This window comes from Bos taurus, chromosome 29 (assembly GCF_002263795.3).
Source record: "Bos taurus isolate L1 Dominette 01449 registration number 42190680 breed Hereford chromosome 29, ARS-UCD2.0, whole genome shotgun sequence".
NCBI lineage: Eukaryota > Metazoa > Chordata > Mammalia > Artiodactyla > Bovidae > Bos > Bos taurus.
In genome coordinates this window covers 7,122,528-7,141,873 of record NC_037356.1, presented here as the reverse complement: position 1 = coordinate 7,141,873, position 19,346 = coordinate 7,122,528, and the positions used below count along the sequence as shown (strand labels likewise).

The window sequence follows — 19,346 nt, the reverse complement described above, 5'->3', positions numbered from 1 at the left end:
GAGCATGTTAGGGTCATTTCTGAGACTGCTGTGGCCTTTACTACGTATGTGGAGAGCAGAGCGTATGCTGAAGACTCCAGCCAGTAGCCAGCCTCTTAGAGTTTCATGAGTCCACAGAGCAAAAGTCCTAATGGGGGGCAGACAGGAAGGGGGGACAATTACCCACTTGTTATATCCTCTTCAGGACTTACCAGTGATGCTGTTGTGGAAAAAACATGGTGTTTAGATTCAGAGGACACTGGGTTTGAATACCATCCATTTCCCTTAACAGCTTTGCCGTCTTGGACAAAACAACCTCTTTGCACTTGAGTTCTCTCACTTTTAAAACAGAGAATAATAATATAATACTATCTACTTCATGTGGTCGCTGTGAGCTTAGCATATGGAAGTTGGTGGTTCTCAAAGCATGAGGCCTGTGTTGGCAGCATGTTAATGATATCGACCACTATTATCTCTCAATGGTGGTTGAGACTTGCTTAACAGACCTGGATCGTACCTTCCCTTATCTTCCCCGGAAGCTTCGTTGGGCTTACCATGCTTTGTTTTCAGTCATTGTCTGTTTTTTGGAAGAGGAAGGTCAGTGCCCCATCTGTTTGTTTCCCAACTCAGGGTCTCTCTTTTTCTCTCCAGTTTAAACAGCCATGTGAATAACAGATCGGAGAAAACAGAGTGATTAGTTTGCATTTTGGGCTCCGCCATTTTAACTCAGCAGAGAGAGCTCTCTGGCAACTCCCACCACCTGGTGTATCCGTTGTGTGCCCCCGAGTCAGCCGGGCGGCTCCCTTGTGCCCATCAGGGAGGTGGTAACTCTTTCCTTCCGCTGCTTTTTCTTTTTTGGTTAAACATAAGTGAATAATGTGAGCATGCACTTGCCTCACCAAACAGAGCTTCATATTATGTTATGTATAAAATTCACCACAGGGGTTCGTCATCTCATTTCTGTACATTAGGTGAAGTGGAGCTGCATGTTCTAGGCCAAGTTAAAAGTCAATTTTGTTTTTTTCATGAAGTATAAATGCATTACCAAAACCACAAGGAGAATGACAAAAACGGCTAATTCCTACAAGTCGCCTTGAAACTCTGAGGAAGACCTGACTTCTAAAAAAGTAGTTTAATGGAAATTTCTTAATGCACCACTTCAGAATATGATGGAAATGTGGGGGAGCAGGAGCCCCCAGGATATAGCAGTGATTGACCAATAACTTGGGCCCGATTTGGGCCCCCTAGGTGGTGCTAGTGGTAAAGAACCGGCCTGCCAGTGCAGAGGACCTAAGAGGCTTGGGTTCAATCTGCAGGTTGGGATGATTCCCTGAAGAAGGAAATGGCAACCCACTTCAGTATTCTCGCCTGGAGAATCCCACAGACAGAAGAGCCTGGTGGGCTACAGTCCACGGGGTCGCAAAGAGTTGGACACGACTGAAGCGACGGAACACACACATCCAGGCCAGATTTACATGGTCAAACATTTCTAGTTCAGTAACTTTCCCAAAGAGTGACGTTATGGAGCCTCCTCATATTATGTTCCCAGAGCTGTGTATGGGGTCGACAGGAGCTGAGAGGGCCCCATGATGAGGGGTCTCATCTCATGAACCTGGACGCGCTCCATGTCATGCTCTCAGTGACCCTGTGAGCTTAATGCAGAGAGTGATGTGTGTTACTGTCCTCACCAGCCAGAGGCTCCAGCTAAGACCCCAGCTCAGACACGGCAGAGCCGCCAGGACTGGAATCCATGTCCTTGCTGACCAGGCTCACTTCCCCACACCACACTGCTTCTGCCAAGTTGGAAGGTAAGTGGCACCAAAGGCTACCTTGTTGCATGACGTCACCTCAACTGATCTGTCTCTGTATCAAAAAAAGTCACCTTTGGGGTCATTTCCCTGGGTGTAAAATCAGAATCAAAATATGGATATTTTATGTGACAGAAATATGTTCACAGTGCCCTTATTTATGAACAACGATAATGTGGGATACACGGTTGAGAAAATGAATGTTTTTATATTATTTATATTTATATCTATTTTTTATATTTATATTTATATATATATAATATATATAGATATTTATATATATCTATTATTTATATCTAATTTATATTAGAATGAAAGAAAATGAAAATCTATGGACTTGGGTTTGAATCCAAAACTTACTACTTACTATTCTTGCCTGGAGAATCCCAGGGACGGGGGAGCCTGGTGGGCTGCTGTCTATGGGGTCACACAGAGTCGGACATGACTGACGCGACTTAGCAGCAGCAGCAGCAGCAGCAGCAGCAGCAGCATCTGTACACATCTCAGTTTACTATGTTTTCTTACCCGTGGATTGGGGTAATGCTTTCTATTATATAATACTGTGTGAAGACCCAATGAGACAATGTATGTCAAAGTGCCTGGCACAGTGTCTGTAGCAAAGTAGTTGCACAATAAGTGTTTGCTACATAAAGGATGAAGCAGGAAATCAGTCCTGAATATTCATTGGAAGGACTGATGCTGAAGCTGAAACTCCAATACTTTGGCCACCTGATGCGAAGAGCTGATTCATTGGAAAAGACCCCAATGCTAGGAAAGACTGAAGGCGGGGGAGAAGGGGACGACAGAGGATGAGATGCTTGGATGGCATCACTGACTCAATGGACATGAGTTTGAGGAAGCTCTGGGAGTTGGTGATGGATGGGAAAGCCTGGCGTGCTGCAGTCCTTGGAGTCACAAAGAGTCAGCCACGGCTGAGTGACTGAACTGAACTGAGATCACTAGTAATCAGTATTTAGAAGCGTAAATGAATCTGTTGTCTAGCAGGGAGACAGGGTGGGGAGTGTCAAGTTGATGTTGGAAGGTGGCTGCGAGGAAAGTAGATATCTAAGGTGGGTGTTAGGTACTTCCCTGGTGGTCCAGTGGTTAAGAATCCACCCACCAGCGCAGGGAACACGGGTTCGATCCTCAGTCTGGAAAGATCCCACATACTGTGGGGTAACTAAGCCTGGCACCGCAACCACTGAGCCCACACCCTAGAGCCCATGGTCCACAAGAAGAGAACCCACCAGAGTGAGAAGACTGTGCACTGCAGCTAGAGCGTGCCCCCACTTGCAGCAACTAGAGAAAGGCCACGCACGGCAACAAAGACCCAGAGCAACCAAAAATGAAACAGGTCAATAAATACAACTATAAAAGGAAGTGAAGTGGGTGTTAAACAAAGAGATTGTTGGAAGGAAATCAAGAGAGCAGGGAGGTGGTTGGCAGAGAGTTCCTCCGCCTACACCTCTCCAGCCCACTTCCTATAAACCGTTGGCCCACGTTTCACACCCTCTGAGTCCCTGCATGCACTGCTCGGCTCAAACCTCTGGGATCTCATTCATATTCTTGCCCAGAACAGTGTGTCCCTTGGTTTTCACCTGACTTGTCTCATCTTCCATCCATCGGGATTCAACCCAGGTATCACCCTTCTAGGAAGCCTTCCCGAGACCCTCAGGTTGGGCAAAGTGCCCTTAGTAACCTCTGCTTTTGTGTGCATTCTTTCCTTTATTACTTCATGAAAGTGAAAGTGAAGTCGTGTTCGATTCTTTGCGACCCCATGGACTGTAGCCCACCAGGCTCCTCTGTCCATGGATTTTCCAGGCAGGAATACTGGAGTGGGTAGCCATTTCCTTCTCCAGGGAATCTTTCCAACCCAGAGATTGAACCCCGGTCTCCCGAATTGCAGACAGATGCTTTACCTGAGTCACCAGGGAGGCCCCTTATTCATATACTATAAAAATTAATTATTTGTGTATGGGTTGGTCTTTCTCACTACTCTGTGAGCTGCTCCTAAGGTCAGAGTTTGTGTCTTATTTATCTTTATACTCCTAGCTAGAACTCAGCAATGTGCCTGGTATTAAGAGATTACTTTAAAAACACTGGTTGGAATTAAACTGAACTGGACCAAGGTGGGAAACATCAGGATTCCTTGCCTGTTTCATGAGCTCTTATATGAGATTGTGTGCATGCGTGCTCAGTCGCGGCTGACTCTTCACAACCCCAGGGCCTGTAGCCCTCCAAGCTCCTCTGTCCATGGGATTTCCCAGGCAAGAATTCTGAGTGGGTTGCTATCCCCTTCTCCAGGGGATCTTTCTAAACCAGGGATTGAACCCACATCTCCTGTGTCTCCTGAATTGGCAGGTGGATGCTTTATACTGAGTCACCTGGGAAGCCCTTATATGAGATTAGACAGAGCAAAAGGAGGAGGGTGGGGGGAGAAAGGAGGAGAGGAAGGAGAACTATTATTATACATGAAAGTAGTATAAATCCTCATTATTCCTTGTTATAATAAAATGATATTATTAATAAGCATAATAAGTAGTAAAAATGGGTCAGCCAGATTTTTTTCCCTCACAAGCAGAATCTATACAGAAATTTTAACATCACCACTCATCGAGAAGATTTCAGGCAACCCTTAAAGTTCAGATTTTATCTCACAGGCCTCTGTGTACATTATTCATATGTAGCATAAAAGTAAATCATGTCAGGCTCAGCTGAAGGTATGACCACACCCAGAAAATACAGTACAGAAAAGAACGAGGGAGCAGTGCTCAGGGAGACTCCTTGGAGGAGAGTCCTTTTCCACGCCCATGTGGTCTTGTTTTTCCTAAGTTCAGGCCACAGTGTATAAGAGCTGGAATGGGGAATATCCATTTAGTAGTTAACACGCATGGGCTCTGAAACTAGCCTCCCTCTCTCCTACTTAGTCTGTATGGATGTGAGCAGATAAATTCACCTCTGCTTGCCTCAGTTTCCTCATCTGTACAATAAAGGTTAGAAGAGTTAATACTTGTAAGGGGTTCAGAGCAGTACCTGGCCCATAGCAAGTGCTCAATAAATGCAATTATCCACTATCTTTAGTCCTTCTTTTTTCATTGTCAAATGCCAGTGTAGCTCAGACATCATTTTTTGTTATCTGTCCATCCATCCAGCCATTCATCCATTCATTTAGCAAGTATATTTGCACACTGACTATGTGTCTGGTACTGTGCTGGGTGTCAACTACACAGAAAAAGAGTAAGACATGGATCCTGTGCTGAGTAAATCCATGGCATTGTGTGTGTGTGTGTACATGTGCACACATGCTTGTGGGTAAGAGGGTCACAGTTAAGCAGGTCATAACAACAAAGATGATAAATTCTGTGTAGGGAGAAGCTCATGTGGACTGTGAAGAGAGAGACCTAATGCCCCTGTAATGTCCCAGATGGTCAGGACAGAATTTCCAGTAGAAATGATGTTAAAAATGGGTCTGAGTTGGCCAAGTGAGAGTTGAAGGTGAGTGGGCCAGGTATATTCAATACCAATGGAGCCACCTTGATAGAGGCCTGAAAGCTGGAAACTTGTGAGCAGGTTGGTATGGAAAATCAAGCAGGGAGGGACGAGATGCAAGGATGGCCAGGGAAGGGGTTGTCGTATTATCAGGGGCCTTCCCTTCCAGGAAGAGAGAGCTCTTCTCTGTCCTATCTTAGCCAATAAAGAAGTCCTGAGGACATCTAAGTAGACATTGAAATTTATCAAATGATAAATAATTTTTATCATTTGAATTGGTTCCTTTGAAAAGTTTTGCTAATCCTTAATATGTACAATTTACTGCTTCTACATTTGGGCCCCTCTAGTCCCCTGTAGATTCTTAATAAGTATCCTGTATCCCTTTACTAAACTTCAGTCTACTCAGTTCAGTCGCTCAGTCATGTCTGACTCTTTGCAACCCCACGGACTGCAGCACGCCAGGCCTCCCTGTCCATCACCAACTACCAGAGTTTGCTCAAACTCATGTCCATTGAGTTGGTGATTCCATCTAACCATCTCATCCTCTGTTGTCCCCTTCTCTGAGCCTTCGATATTCCCCTGCATCAGGGTCTTTTCCAATGAGTCGGCTCTTCGCATGAAGTGGCCAAAATTTTACAGTTTCAGCTTCAGCATCACTTCTTCTAATGAATATTCAGGAAATATTGATTTCCTTTAGGATTTGACTGGTTTGATCTCCTTGAAGTCAAAGGGATTTCCAGAAGTCTTGTCCAGCACTGCAGTTCAAAAGCATCAATTCTTCAGTGCTCAGCTTTCTTTATAGTGCAACTCTCACATCCATACTTGAATACTGGAAAAACCATAGTTTTGACTAGACAGATCTTTGTCGGCAAAGTGATATATGCTTTTTAATATGCTGTCTAGGTTTGTCATAGCTTTTCTTTTAATTTCATGACTGCATTCATCATCCACAGTGATTTTGAAGCCAAAGAAAATAAAATCTGCCATTGTTACCCTTTTTTCCCCTTCTGTTTTCATGAAGTGATGGGACAGGATGTCATGGTCTTAGTTTTTTGAATGTTGAATTTTAAGCCAGCTTTTTCACTCTCCTCACCCTCAACAAGAATCTCTTTTGTTCCTCTTTGCTTTCTGCCATTAGGGTAGTATCATCTGCATTTCTGAGGTTATTGATATTTCTCCCGGCAATCTTGATTCCAGCTTGGGATTCATCTAGCCTGGCATTTCACATGATGTACCTGCATAGAAGTTAAATAGGCAGGGTGACAATATACAGCCTTGAAGTCCTCCTTTCCCAATTTTAAACCTGTCCATTGTTCCATGTCTGGTTCTAACTGTTGTTTCTTGACCTGCATACACGTTTCTCAGGAGGTAGATAAGGTGGCCTGGTATTCCCATCTCTTGAAGAATTTTCCACAGTTTGTTGTGATCCACACAGTCAAAGGCTTTAATATAGTCAATGAAGCAGAAGTAGATATTATTCTGGAATTCCCTTGCTTTTTATATGATCCAGCAGATGTTGGCAATTTGATCTCTTGTTTCTCTGCCTTTTCTAGAATCCAGTTCATACATCTGAAAGTTCTTGGTTCACATACAATTGGAGCCTAGCTTGAAGGATTTTGAGCATTACCTTGCTAGCGTGTGAAATGAGTGCAATTGTGCAGTAGTCTTAACATTCTTTGGCATTGCCCTTCTTTGGAATTGGAATGAAAACTGACCTTTTCCAGTCCTGTGGCCACTGCTGAGTTTTTCATATTTGCTGGCATATTGAGTGCAACACTTTAACAGCATCGTTTTAAGGATTTAAAATAGTTCAGCTGGAATTCCATCACTTCCACTAGCTTTGTTTTTAGTAATGCTTCCTAAGGCTCACTTGGCTTCACACTTCAGGATGTTGATTCTAGGTGAGTGACCACACCATTGTGGTTATCCATGTCATTAACACCTTTTTTAAAAAACAAACAAACAAACAGTTTTTCTGTTTATTCTTTCCACCTCTTCTTAATCTCTTCTGCTTCTGTTAGGTTCTTGCTCTTTCTGTCCTTTATTGTCCCCATCTTTGCATGAAATATTTCCTTGGCATCTCCAATTTTCTTGAAGAAATCTCTAGTCTTTCCCATTTTATTGTTTTCCTCTTATTTATTTGCATTGTTCCCTTAAGAAGGCTTTCTTAACTCTCCTTGCTATTCTTTGGAACTCTGCATTCAGTTGAATATATCTTTCCCTTTCTTCCTTGCCTTTTGCGTCTCTTTTTTTCTCAGCTATTTGTAAGGTCTCCTCTGACAACCATTTTGCCTTCTTGCATTTCTTTTTCTTTTAAATGATTCTGGCCACTGCCTTCTGTACAATGTTATAGATCTCCATCCTTAGTTCTTCAGGCACTTTGTCTATCAGATATAATCCCTTGAAACTATTTGTTACTTCCACTGTATAATCATAGCAGATTTGATTTATATCATAGATGAATGCCTTTCCCTATTTTATTCAATAATGCCTTTCCCTATTTTATTCAATTTAAGTCTAAATTTTGCAGTAAAGAGTTCATGATCTGAGCAACAGTCAACTCCAGGTCTTATTTTTGCTGACTCTATAGAGCTTCTCAATCTTCGGCTGCAGAGAATATAATCAGTCTGATTTCGATGTTGTCTGTCTCATGATGTCCATGTGTAGAGTCTTGTGCTGTTGGAAGAGGGTGTTTGCTAGGACCAGTGCGTTCTCTTGGCAAAATTCTGTTAGTCTTTGCCTGCTTCATTTTGTACTCCAAGGCAAAACTTGCCTACTACTCCACGTATGTCTTGACTTCCTACTTTCCCATTCCAGTCCCCTAAGATGGAAAAGACATCTCTTTTTGTGTTAGTTCTAGAAGGTCTTTTAGGTCTTCATAGAACTGTTCAATTTCAGCTTCTTTAGCATTAGTGGTTGGGGCATAGACTTGGATTACTGTGATATTGAATAATTTGCCTTGGAAATGCACCAATTTCATCTGTCATTTTTGAGATCACTCCCAATTACTGCATTTCAGGCTCTTCTGTTGACAATGAGAGCTACACCATTTCTTCTAAGGGATTCTTGCCCACAGTAGTAGATATAATAGTCACCTGAATTACATTCGCCCAGGGCTCTCAGGTGACGCTAGTGGTAAAGAATCTCCCTGCCAATGCAGGAGACATAAGAGATGTGGGTTTGACCCCTGAGTTGGGAAGATCCCCGGGAGGAGGAAAAAGCAACTCACTCTAGTATCTTTGCCTGGGAAATACCATGAACAGAGAAGCCTGGTGGTCTACAGTCCATGGGGTCACAAAGAGTCCACCTCAGCAACTTAGCACACACACATGTACCTCTTAAAAATATATACATGTATGTACCTTTTCAGATTCTTTTCTGTTGTCAGTTATTACAAAACATTGAGTAGAGTTTCCTGTGCTATACAGTAGCTACTTGTTGGTTATCTGTTTTATATAGTGTGTATATGTTAATCCAGATACTTTTAATATCTCATTAGCTAGGTTGTGAAACTATTGTGTACATACACAAAATAACCCTCAGATCCCCAGGACCTAGCACAGTGCCTGGCAATCCTCAGTTCTCAGTAATTGCTTGTGAATAAATAATAAATGAAGAAGGCGTGAGGAATGCATGCTAAATGTTCTGAGTCCAGATGAGGGAAAGTCTAAGAGGTAGTTTAGTCTCATAGAGTTTCACTGAGGAACCTGGGCCTTGGAAGATAAAAAAGATCTGGAGAGAGAGAAGGAAGAGGCAGACAATTCTAGAGAGGGACAATTAGCATGCAAATCACTTCATCAAGACGAATCACCACTTAATGAAATCTAAGCAATTGGAAATCTTCAAAGCTCTAATAGTTGGATATATTGGAATTCACACAAGAGAGCCAATTTTCCGGGCAGATTGTAATTCGGGCGATGAACGTGAAAGGGCTTAGCCAGTTGCTTTAGAAAATAGCCTAAGGTGTGCCTTCACGACAATGTTAATTAGACCAAAGTTAATTAGTTAATTAAAACAAAAGTGGCAAATGATAGTTTCTAAAATTAAGGTGGAGACAATGCTAATGTCTCTGCCACCTGACCAGAATCCCCGGGGAGGGTTTTACCTTCTGAGAAAATTTATCATTTAGGGCTCTAGGCCTCTGCCATTCATTTAACCACAAAAGGCCCACTGCTGCTCACAACCTTAGCCCTGTGACCCTGGCATTTCTGACTGTTGAAGGGCTAGAACTTTAGACTCATCCAATTCAATGCTTTATTTAGGTCAGAACTGGCTTTGTGTTCATTTGTCAATTTGCAGCTGAAGTGAAGGCCCTAAACAGAAGCATGGCATTATCTTCCTGACAGTGATTTGACGCTCACCATGTTGTGCTAGAAAATTAGGGTCTAGAACCAAAATGTTAATCACAGGGACCTCTATACATTGATGGCACAAATAATACATTTCTATATATATAAAAAAAAATCTGTAGTGACTCACTCTCTTTTAAATAAAAATCTCCCCTTGCTATTTCAGTGAACTGAATGACTGACTCCAGGCACTTTTGTTTTTTGTGCTCTAGGATGAGCCTATTTAACTTCTCAGGAAACTTTTCGATCTGTTAGAATTAGGCTCTGTGCTTCCCTTTGGTGTTCAGAGAACAAAAGTGATTCTCTCCATGATTGGAGGTGGAATTGGCTCTTTCTAGCCTCCTTCTCATTGAAGATAGGAACTATTCTTCAGGCCCCCTGAACTGTGTCTTCTTTTTTGGCTATGGTGATGGTTTCCAAAGAGAATCCTGCTTGTAATATCAACTCTCCAGAACATTAGGAGAGTTACTTGAAAAAGTAGTGTTATGCTCAGCGAGCTTGGGAAGAGTTGGAAAAGATTGGTGTACACACTGCAAGGCTTCTCGGTGTTTATCTCCAGTAATAGAGTTTTTTCAAGCTTGTTTGACCAAATAAATTTTTTTTTCAAGGAACGGTTTGTGACACTAGCTTACCAAAGAATATATTCTGGGAAATGCCCTGCTCCAAAGCCAAAAAGCAGCCAAAAAGCTGCTCCATAACTTACTAGTCATGAGACTAGGGCAAGTGTTCTACCCACTCTGGACCTCAAACCCTTCATTTGAAAAATGGGAATAATTATTGCTTCTACTTTAAACATTTTGTGTTGTTGTTGCTCAATCACTCAGTTGTGTCCAACTCTTCGTGACCCCACAGATTGCAGCACACCAGGCTTCCCCATCCTTCACTGTCTCCTGGAGTTTGCTCAGACTCATGTCCATTGAGTCAATGATGCCATCCAAACATCTCATCCTCTTTTGCCCCCTTCTCCTCCACCCTTCAAATCTTTCCCAGCATCAAGGTCTTTTCCAGTGAGTCAGCTCTTTGCATCAATCAGGTGGCCAAAGTATTCTGTGGCTGCTAGACAATTCTATTAGTATTACTCTGTGTGTGTGTGTGTGTGTGTGTGTGTGTGTGTGTGTGTATGCATGCTCAGTCACGTCTGACTTTTGTGACCCCATGGATGTAGCCCACCAGGCTCCTCTGTCAATGGGATTTCCCAGGCAAAAATACTGGAGTGGGTTGCCATTTTCTCCTGCAAGGGCATCTTCCTGACCCAGGGACTGAACCCGCATCTCCTGCATTGGCAGGTGGACTCTTTAGTACTGAGCCACCTGGGAAGCCCATGAGTATTACTACTACTGCTAAACTGCTAAGTGCTGCCACTGTCCATGGCAGACACTGCTCTTTGAGTATCCAACAAGCACCTGACACCTCCTCCCTCCCTTTCAGTTTCCATAATAGAAGATGTGAAAACTAAATGAAATGCATGCTTTCTTACACTCTCTTGCAGCTAGGGGTATCTATTATATGAGACAGTCTGGGCCAATAAGACTGAAAGGCAATTCTTAGGGGACTCTTAGAAGAATACTGCTTTCCCTCATAAGGGGATGCCATGCATGGAGCTCTCGCACATAAGACACCTGAGGAAGTTGCCTCTGGCATAGGTGAGCACTGGAGGAATGCCAGGAACAGTCTATCTGCATACTTTTTGTAACACGTGGAAGTGAAAAGCAAACAAGTCATATAAGTCTCTGAAAAGCAAGTTTACTTGTAGCTGAACACTCTTCTAAAAGATTTATCTACCATCTATTGAGTGGTTTCCTTGTGTTCCTAGGAAGCATTTAATACATATGAATTCGGCCACTCCTCACAACACTGTAATACCATTTCACAGATGAGGAAGCAGACCTTGTTCAAATTCACACAAAGGATGGACTAACCTTTGGAAATGTAGTCACTATAACCTCAGAAGTTATTAATATTTCTCATTTTAAATTAGGCAGTTAGTGTCCTCTTTTAAGTGTCACCGTCTGCCATGAAATGTGGAAGAGACATGTATAAGCCTTTTCAGAGAGAGGGCCCACACCCAGTGCAGATTTACAGCAACCAGTCCGGGTTTACGGCAGCCAGTGCGGGTTTACGGCAGTCAGTTCAGGTTTACGGCAGCCAGTACGGGTTTACGGCATCCAGGATGGGTTTATGGCACACAGTGCGGGTTTACAGCAGCCTGCCTCTCCATACACCATATAGAGGGGAGCAGGGCCAGGCAGGCATGGCAGCTTCACCCCAGAGACTGATATCCACAGACTTAGGTTACACCGTTAAGTTCATCCTAGATCCCAGTAGTGGGCCCATTGGCATATTACAGGATGCAAACCAGAGAAGCGCAACTAATGAAGGTGCTGCTGCTGCTGCTGCTAAGTCACTTCAGTCGTGTCCGACTCTGTGCAACCCCATAGATGGCAGCCCACCAGGATCCCCCATCCCTGGGATTCTCCAGGCAAGAACACTGGAGTGGGTTGCCATTTCCTTCTCCAATGCATGAAAGTGAAAAGTGAAAGTGAAGTCGCTCAGTCGTGTCCGACTCTGTGTGACCCCATAGACGGCAGCCCACCAGGCTCCCAGTTCCTGGGATGCTCCAGGCAAGAACACTGGAGTGGGTTGCCATTTCCTTCTCCAATGCATGAAAGTGAAAGTGAAGTTGCTCAGTCGTGTCCAACTCTTAGCGACCCCATGGACTGCAGCCTACCAGGCTCCTCCATCCAAGGGATTTTCCAGGCAAGAGTACTGGAGTGGGGTGCCATTGCCTTCTCTGCTAATGAAGGTAATTCAGACTAAAATGTGAAAATATTTGGAGCACCCAAGTCCACTTGTTTGCCTTTAAATAAGCCCCAGAGTGACAGGTAAGGTGATATACACTGGCCTCTAGAAAGCTATAAAAGGAGACAGAAATCCATACACGAGCAGTTATGTCTACAGTGTTCTGAATGTCTTGATTTTGGACCACAGAGAAGGAATCCTTAGTTCGAGGGCTCATGGTAGGTATAGAGGAATTTTTGTTGTTATTTAGTTGCTAAGTCATGTCCAACTCTTTGTGGCCCCATGGACTGTAGCCCACCAGTCTCCTCTGTCCATGGAATTTCCCAGGCAAAAATACTAGAGTGGGTAGCCATTCCCTTCTCCAGGGGATCTTCCCGACCCAGGGATGGAACCCATGTCCCTGCAATAGCAGGTGGATGCTTTACCACTGAGCCACCAGGGAAGTGCTATAAGAAGAATTTTAATTTGGATCTAATTTATTTCTTAGAATTATAGCTTCAAAACGGGGAGTTGCTGTGGAATATATGTGATGCAAGGGTATGCTAGCTTTCTCTGATCTTTCATCTTCTTTATGTCAAAAGTAGGTTCCAGCCTGAATATCTTGGTTAATGGCAGAAAGAAGTTTCTATATAATCAGAGTGTAGCCTATCTCAACTATAATCACATAGACAGACCAGCAGTTGCCAACACTGCGTACAGAAAAGCCAACACTAGCCAAAGTTCCCTCTGTAACTTCTTTGATATTCTAATACCCAGATGTACTGACTGCAAAATCTAATCATGAATAACTACATGACCCCATAGGGGAAACAAGTTAAAATACTGCCCCAAATCTTGAGAACTCCTATTTTGTATGGACTATCAAGTGGCGCTATGGTAAAGAACCAATGTAGGCAAGAAAGAGATGTGGGTTTGATCCCCTAGAGGAGGGCATGGCAACCCACTCCAGTATTCTTGTGTGCAAAATCCCATGGACAGAGGAGCCTGGTGGGCTACAATCCATGGGGTCGCAAGAGTCAGATACGACTGAAGCAATTTAGCAAGCACGCATGCCTTAGCATTATCAGTGAATTTTGTTGCTTATGTTGCCATTAGAAATGAGATAGTTGAAAACAGTAATTTAATATTACTAGAGGAATGTTGCTGCTGCTACTGCTGCTAAGTTGCTTCAGTAGTGTCCGACTCTTAGTAACCCCATGGACTGTAGCCCACTAGGCTCCTCCATCCATGGGATTTTTCAGGCAAGAGTACTGGAATGGGATGCCATTGCCTTCTCCGTTAGAATTATAGCAAAACATGAGATCTGTGGATGGGATTAATGATCCCAGTCTTGAGCAGAAACTGATGATCCCAGGAGTGAGCGCAGAGGGTATCTGTAATACAGATCACTGCAGACTTGGTCTTATGAAAGAACCACTAGGGGGCAGTAGTGTGAACACTTGAAGACAAGCAAAAAGTAGCTACCACATTACTACCTTCTCCAGTCCATTCATTCAACAGACATACCAACGATGATTGCTGAGTGTCATCTATGTGTCAAGCACCCTTCTCAGTACTTCTAGGCACTGGAGGCACAGTGATGAACAAGGTAGACAAGGCCTCCACTCCTAAGCTTACCCTGCAAAGGCTGTGCTCTTTAGTCGGGCATACAGCTGGACAAGGTGAAAACAGATACTCCATCAGGCCCAGGCTATATAATCAATATATCTATAGGTTTGTCCTGCCTTTTATGATGCTCTCTTTGTTAAGATCATCCTTATTGTGTACCCGACATAGATACTTTCAGGTGTGGAAAAAGATGGACAGTTGTTAAGTTAGTACACACCAGCAAAGTAATGCTGAAAATTCTCCCAGCCAGGCTTCAACAGTACATGAACCAAGAACTTCCAGATGTTCAAGCTGGATTTAGAAAATGCAGAGGAACCAGAGATCAAATTGCCAACATCTGCTGGATCATAGAAAAAGCAAGAGAATTCCAGAAAAACATCTACTTCTGCTTTATTGATTATGCCAAAGCCTTTGACTGTGTAGATCACAACAAACTGTGGAAAATTCTTCAAGAGATGGAAAAACCAGACCACCTTACCTGCCTCCTGAGAAATCTGTGTGCATGTCAAGAAGCAACAGTTAGAACTGGACGTGGAACAACAGACTGCTTCCAAATCAGGAAAGGAGTACGTAAAGGCTGTATATTGTCACCTTGCTTATTTAACTTATATGCAAAATACATCATGTGAAATGCTGGGATTTCTCTGGAAATAAAGATTAGAATAAAGCTGGAATAAAGATTGCTGGGAGAAATATCAATAACCTTAGATACGCAGATGGCACCACCCTTATGGCAGAAAGCGAAGAAGAACTCAAGAGCCTCTGGATGAAAGTGAAAGAGGAGAGTGAAAAGCTGGCTTAAAACTCAACATTCAAAAAACTAAGATCATGGCATCCAGTCCCATCACTTCATGGCAAATAGATGGTGAAATAATGGAATCAGTGAGGGACTTTATATTTTGGGGCTCCAAAATCACTGCAGATGGTGACTGCATCCATGAAATTAAAAAATGCTTGCTCCTTGGAAGAAAAGCTATAACCAACCTAGACAGCATATTAAAAAGCAGAGACATTACTTTGCCAACAAAGGTCCACCTAGTCAAAGCTATGGTTTTTCCAGTAGTCATGTATGGATGTAAGAGTTGGGCCATAAAGAAAGCTGAGCACCGAAGAATCAATGCTTTTGAACTCTGGTGTTGGAGAAGACTCTTGAGAGGCCCTTGGACTGCAAGGAAATCCAACTAGTCCATCCTAAAAGAAATCAGTCCTGAATATTCATTGGAAGGCCTGATGCTGAAGCTGAAACTCCAATACTTTGGCCACCTGATGGGAAGAACTGACTCATTGGAAAAGACCCTGATTCTGGAAAAGATTGAAGGAGAAGGGGACAACAGAGGATGAGATGGTTGGATGACATCGCCAACTTGATGGACATGAGTTTGAGTAAGCTCTGGGAGTTGGTGAGGGACAGGGAAGCCTGGCATGCTGCAGTCCATGGGGTTGCAAAGAGTCAGACAAGACTGAGCGGCCGAATTGAATAATAATAGCAAACACTTCAGTAGTACTTGCTGTTGTCGTTTAGTCACTATGTCATGTCCGACTCTTCGTGACCCCATGGAATGTAGCCCACCCCAGGCTCCTCTGTCCCTGGTACTTACTGTGTGGCAAGCACTTACATATATTTACTCATTTAGTTTTATAACAACTATATGTAATATGTGTTTCATTCATCAGAGGAGGAAATCGAGGTATAGAGAGGTCACGTAACTTGCCCATGGTTGGTCATACAGCTGGTGAGTGATGCTGCTGCTGTTCAATTCCATGCTGCCCAGCTCTGCACTCTGCTACCTCCACTAACATGTCTACTGTCTGCCTGGCCTTTGCACACACTATTTTTTTCACTCCTGACAATCCTGTGAGGTAGGTGATAGGATCTCAGTATGGCAGAGGAAGAAACTAAGGCTCAGAGAGAAATGGCAGTGCTACTGTTCAAACTCAGGACAAGCTGGCTTCAAGGTCAGTGCTCTTCACCATTGCTGCATCCTCTCTCTAAGGAGCCTACCCCGGTGAGTTTTGGGGTACTTAGGTACAGACTCACAACTTTCCCTCCAGCAACCTGTTTCTTTTATCTATCAGGATGCCTTGGAAGATTATATTTGAAGAGAGAGTTTAAAGAAAAGCTGATAAAATGAAAGCTTGGAAAAATAAATTTTCTTAGACAAAATAAAAGGCTGATCATGCAGAGCTGCAGAAAAAGAATGTTTGAGAGTGGAGTCAGGAAGATAGATGGAAAATATGCCTGAAGTTAGATATGTGGAAGGTCTTCTGTGTATAGACCATGGCATTTCCAGGATTTATTGAAGAAGTAGACGAAGTTATTTTTACTAAGGCTTACAAGTTAGTTGAAGACCTTTCACAGTATACATGGAAAGAGATGAGAGGCATACAGGAATCAGAAGAGAATTGAAAGAGGCAAGGAGGCAAGGTAACAATGCAAATGAGTTAGGCCGTGTGGATAAACTCCAAGCATTTTGTGAAATCTGTTTTAGTCCTCAGCAGACACAGTACCTTTACCATCACCCATCATCCAGGCTTTGATGAATTAGGGCTGACTGGAAAGTAGGACTTTTCATGCTGGCTAAATGATGGGGTAAGAGAATTGTTCAAGGATTCGTGTTTAGCTTTTTATCTTTCGTTTGAAAAGTATTTCTCTCCCACTTGTCTATTCAGATTTTCGGAAAATTCTCAAATCTCTGTAAGAGTTAGCGGATGATATTCTGACTGGTTCTTTTGAGATGTATTCTTAAATGTTATTCCCAGTAACAGTCTATGTAGCCTTTTTGACACCTCCATAATGGTTCTCAAGCCACTAAAATGATCTCATTGCCTTTTGAAGCGCTTTAGTCCCTCATATGGGGGCGAGGGGGCGTCCTTGCGTGTTGGCTTCAGATTCTTTTCTGATAGCGGTTGGCCAAAAACTGTTACCTGGGACACTGACCTTGGTGGGTGGGGCGGGACAACAGGCAGCGTGGGGAACTGGCTGCTTGTTAAGGCTGATTATAGGCAAAACCACTCTGTTGTTCTGCTCCTTTCAGCTCCTTAGACATGTCCCAGGGGTTCAAGTTGCCCCTTAAGAATGAAAAGACCAATCCTATATTCTTGCATCTCTGTGGCACAGGTAGTCAAGGGTTCGTCTGGGCTCAGGAAAGAGTCAGACTCGTGTGAGAGCAGACGGGTAAGGCTCTTGGTGCCCTGCTCTCTACACACTCTTTTCTGCTCTATTCTAGTGAGTCAGAATTTAGTCCACAGTGGATCTCTGTGCCCCTCACGACCCAGACACCCTGCCTTGCCTTAGTGACTTAGCTGTGCCCTCCCAGTCCTTCTGACCTCACTTCCCTTTGCCCTAAGTCTTTGCTTTTTTTCCCTTTATCTCAACTTTTAAGTTTCTAGGATTAGGCTGTCACTAGGTCCCATATCCACTTATAGGTACGTATCCAAGTCTTTCCACGAAAAGCATTCAAGGCTGATGTCCAAAACCCTTAGCCAGCACCCTGCCTCCCCTAGTTTTAGTTCCTCAGCTATTTTCCATGTAAAAGCCCCGGGAAACAAAGGCCACTGCTTCGGCCACAGGGGCCAGCCACCGCCCCCCCGCCGCCACACACACAGAGGCTTTACCTTAGGGTTTCCCCAGAGGAGCCCCTCCTCTTCCACAGGTTGACCAGGCTGCTGGACCTGCTGGCGGCAGAGGAGGACTTGCCGTCGCCCACGTGCATGCGCACCACTGTGGATGTGGTGAAGGCGCTGCGCACGTTCCTCTCGGGTTTGGCCAGGATGATGTACACCTTGGGCACGAACATGCAGCCGAGCGCCACCGTGGCGCTGAGGCTGACGGAGAAGCACATGGTGATGATCTTGTAGTTGCTGCCGAAGTAGATGGGCACAAAGGCCAGCCAAATGATGCAGGTGGTGTACATCGTGAAGGCGATGTACTTGGCCTCGTTGAAGTTCGCCGGAACGTTTCTGGTCTTGAAGGCGTAGAAGGTGCAGCTCAGGATCAGCAGTCCGTTGTATCCCAGAGGGGTGACGACCCCCAGGTTGGTGGTGTTACAGATCAGGTAGACCTCTCGAATGCTCGGGTAGTCATGCATTATATCCGGAGGCTCCATGATAAACAGGGCGACGATGATGCCCAGCTGAATGCATATGAGGATGAACGCGATCACCAGCTGGGCGCAGGCACTCATGAATCGGGGCTTTTTGGTACAGATCTTCTTCTTGCTGCCAGCCAGGATCCTGGCAATCCGATTGGTCTTGGTGACCAGAGCCGAGTAGCTCATGGCTGGGGAGAGACCAATGCCTATTCTTTGCAGGTAGCAATAAATCTGTTTGGGCTTTGCAATGAGGCAGAAGGTACACAGGTAGCCCAGGCAGATGCCAGCAAGGATAATGTAGCAGAGTTCCCTGCTGGAGGACTTGACTACTGGCGTATCTCGGTAGATGATGAAGATCGCGGTGACAAACAGGGTGGCCAGCAGGCCAAGGCAGGCAAACACCACGGCTGCAATGGGCTCGGGGTCACCCCAGCGGAGATACTGCACTGGGATCAAGTCACAACCTGCAGAGACACAGACACACAGTGAAGAAGAGGGAAGAAATGTGGATGTGGGTCACCTGCGCTAAGGTACAAGCAGATGCTTGTGACTCTCTCAGTTGGTCTCCAGTCGACCCTTTTAACTTCAGTATCCCATACTGCTCCTTTCCTCAGATATTCAGTCATTAAATATTTATCTTTAGATTATGAAATGTATACTCTGTGACAGGAGCTGTTCTGGGTTCTGAAAACAAAATGATAAAGAACGTATTCCCTGCCCTTAAACAAACAAATGTGGTGGGGAAGCCACTTTTAAAGACTCACAGGTGGGATAAGGGCCATGTTGACACACAGCAAGGATCTTGACTCCATCTGCAGATAGTAAAGTCTCCTTCAACAGGAATGAGCAAATGCAAGCGCTGAGGGTTAGCTTCCTTTGTGGATTTGGTTGTTTTTGGCAAACAAATCAATTGTACAGAAAGAGCTTGGGGGCATGGGAGGAGGTCATATACAGTAATGTGATGAGTGGCCCAAGATAAGCCCAGGATGTAGGCAGGAGGGGATCTTGCCCAGCAAAGAGTCTTAGATAGATGGGAAGTCATTGGAGGGATCTATGCAGAGTAGAGGAATGAGGTGGTCAGATTTGCGTGTGTGTGTTTTAAACATTCTTTGGATTGCTGTGTGGATTTTGGATCAGATAAAGGTGTAGAAAGATTTGAGAACTATTTGAAATGATAGACTGTTTACGCAGATGAGATGGTATGTGAAAGGTAAAGGCATCAA

General features: G+C 44.0%; 1 protein-coding gene across 2 annotated transcripts in view; it reads right to left on the bottom strand.

The window, feature by feature from the left end:
* The window catches only part of GRM5 (glutamate metabotropic receptor 5), a 644,941-nt gene that overhangs the window by 59,857 nt on the left and 565,738 nt on the right, over window positions 1-19,346 (bottom strand). For both annotated transcript variants that reach the window (XM_015461120.3, XM_024987445.2), the window contains exon 8: window positions 17,648-18,587. In XM_015461120.3, the coding sequence (XP_015316606.2) occupies window positions 17,648-18,587 (940 nt within the window). The remainder of the gene's footprint in view (window positions 1-17,647; window positions 18,588-19,346) is intronic.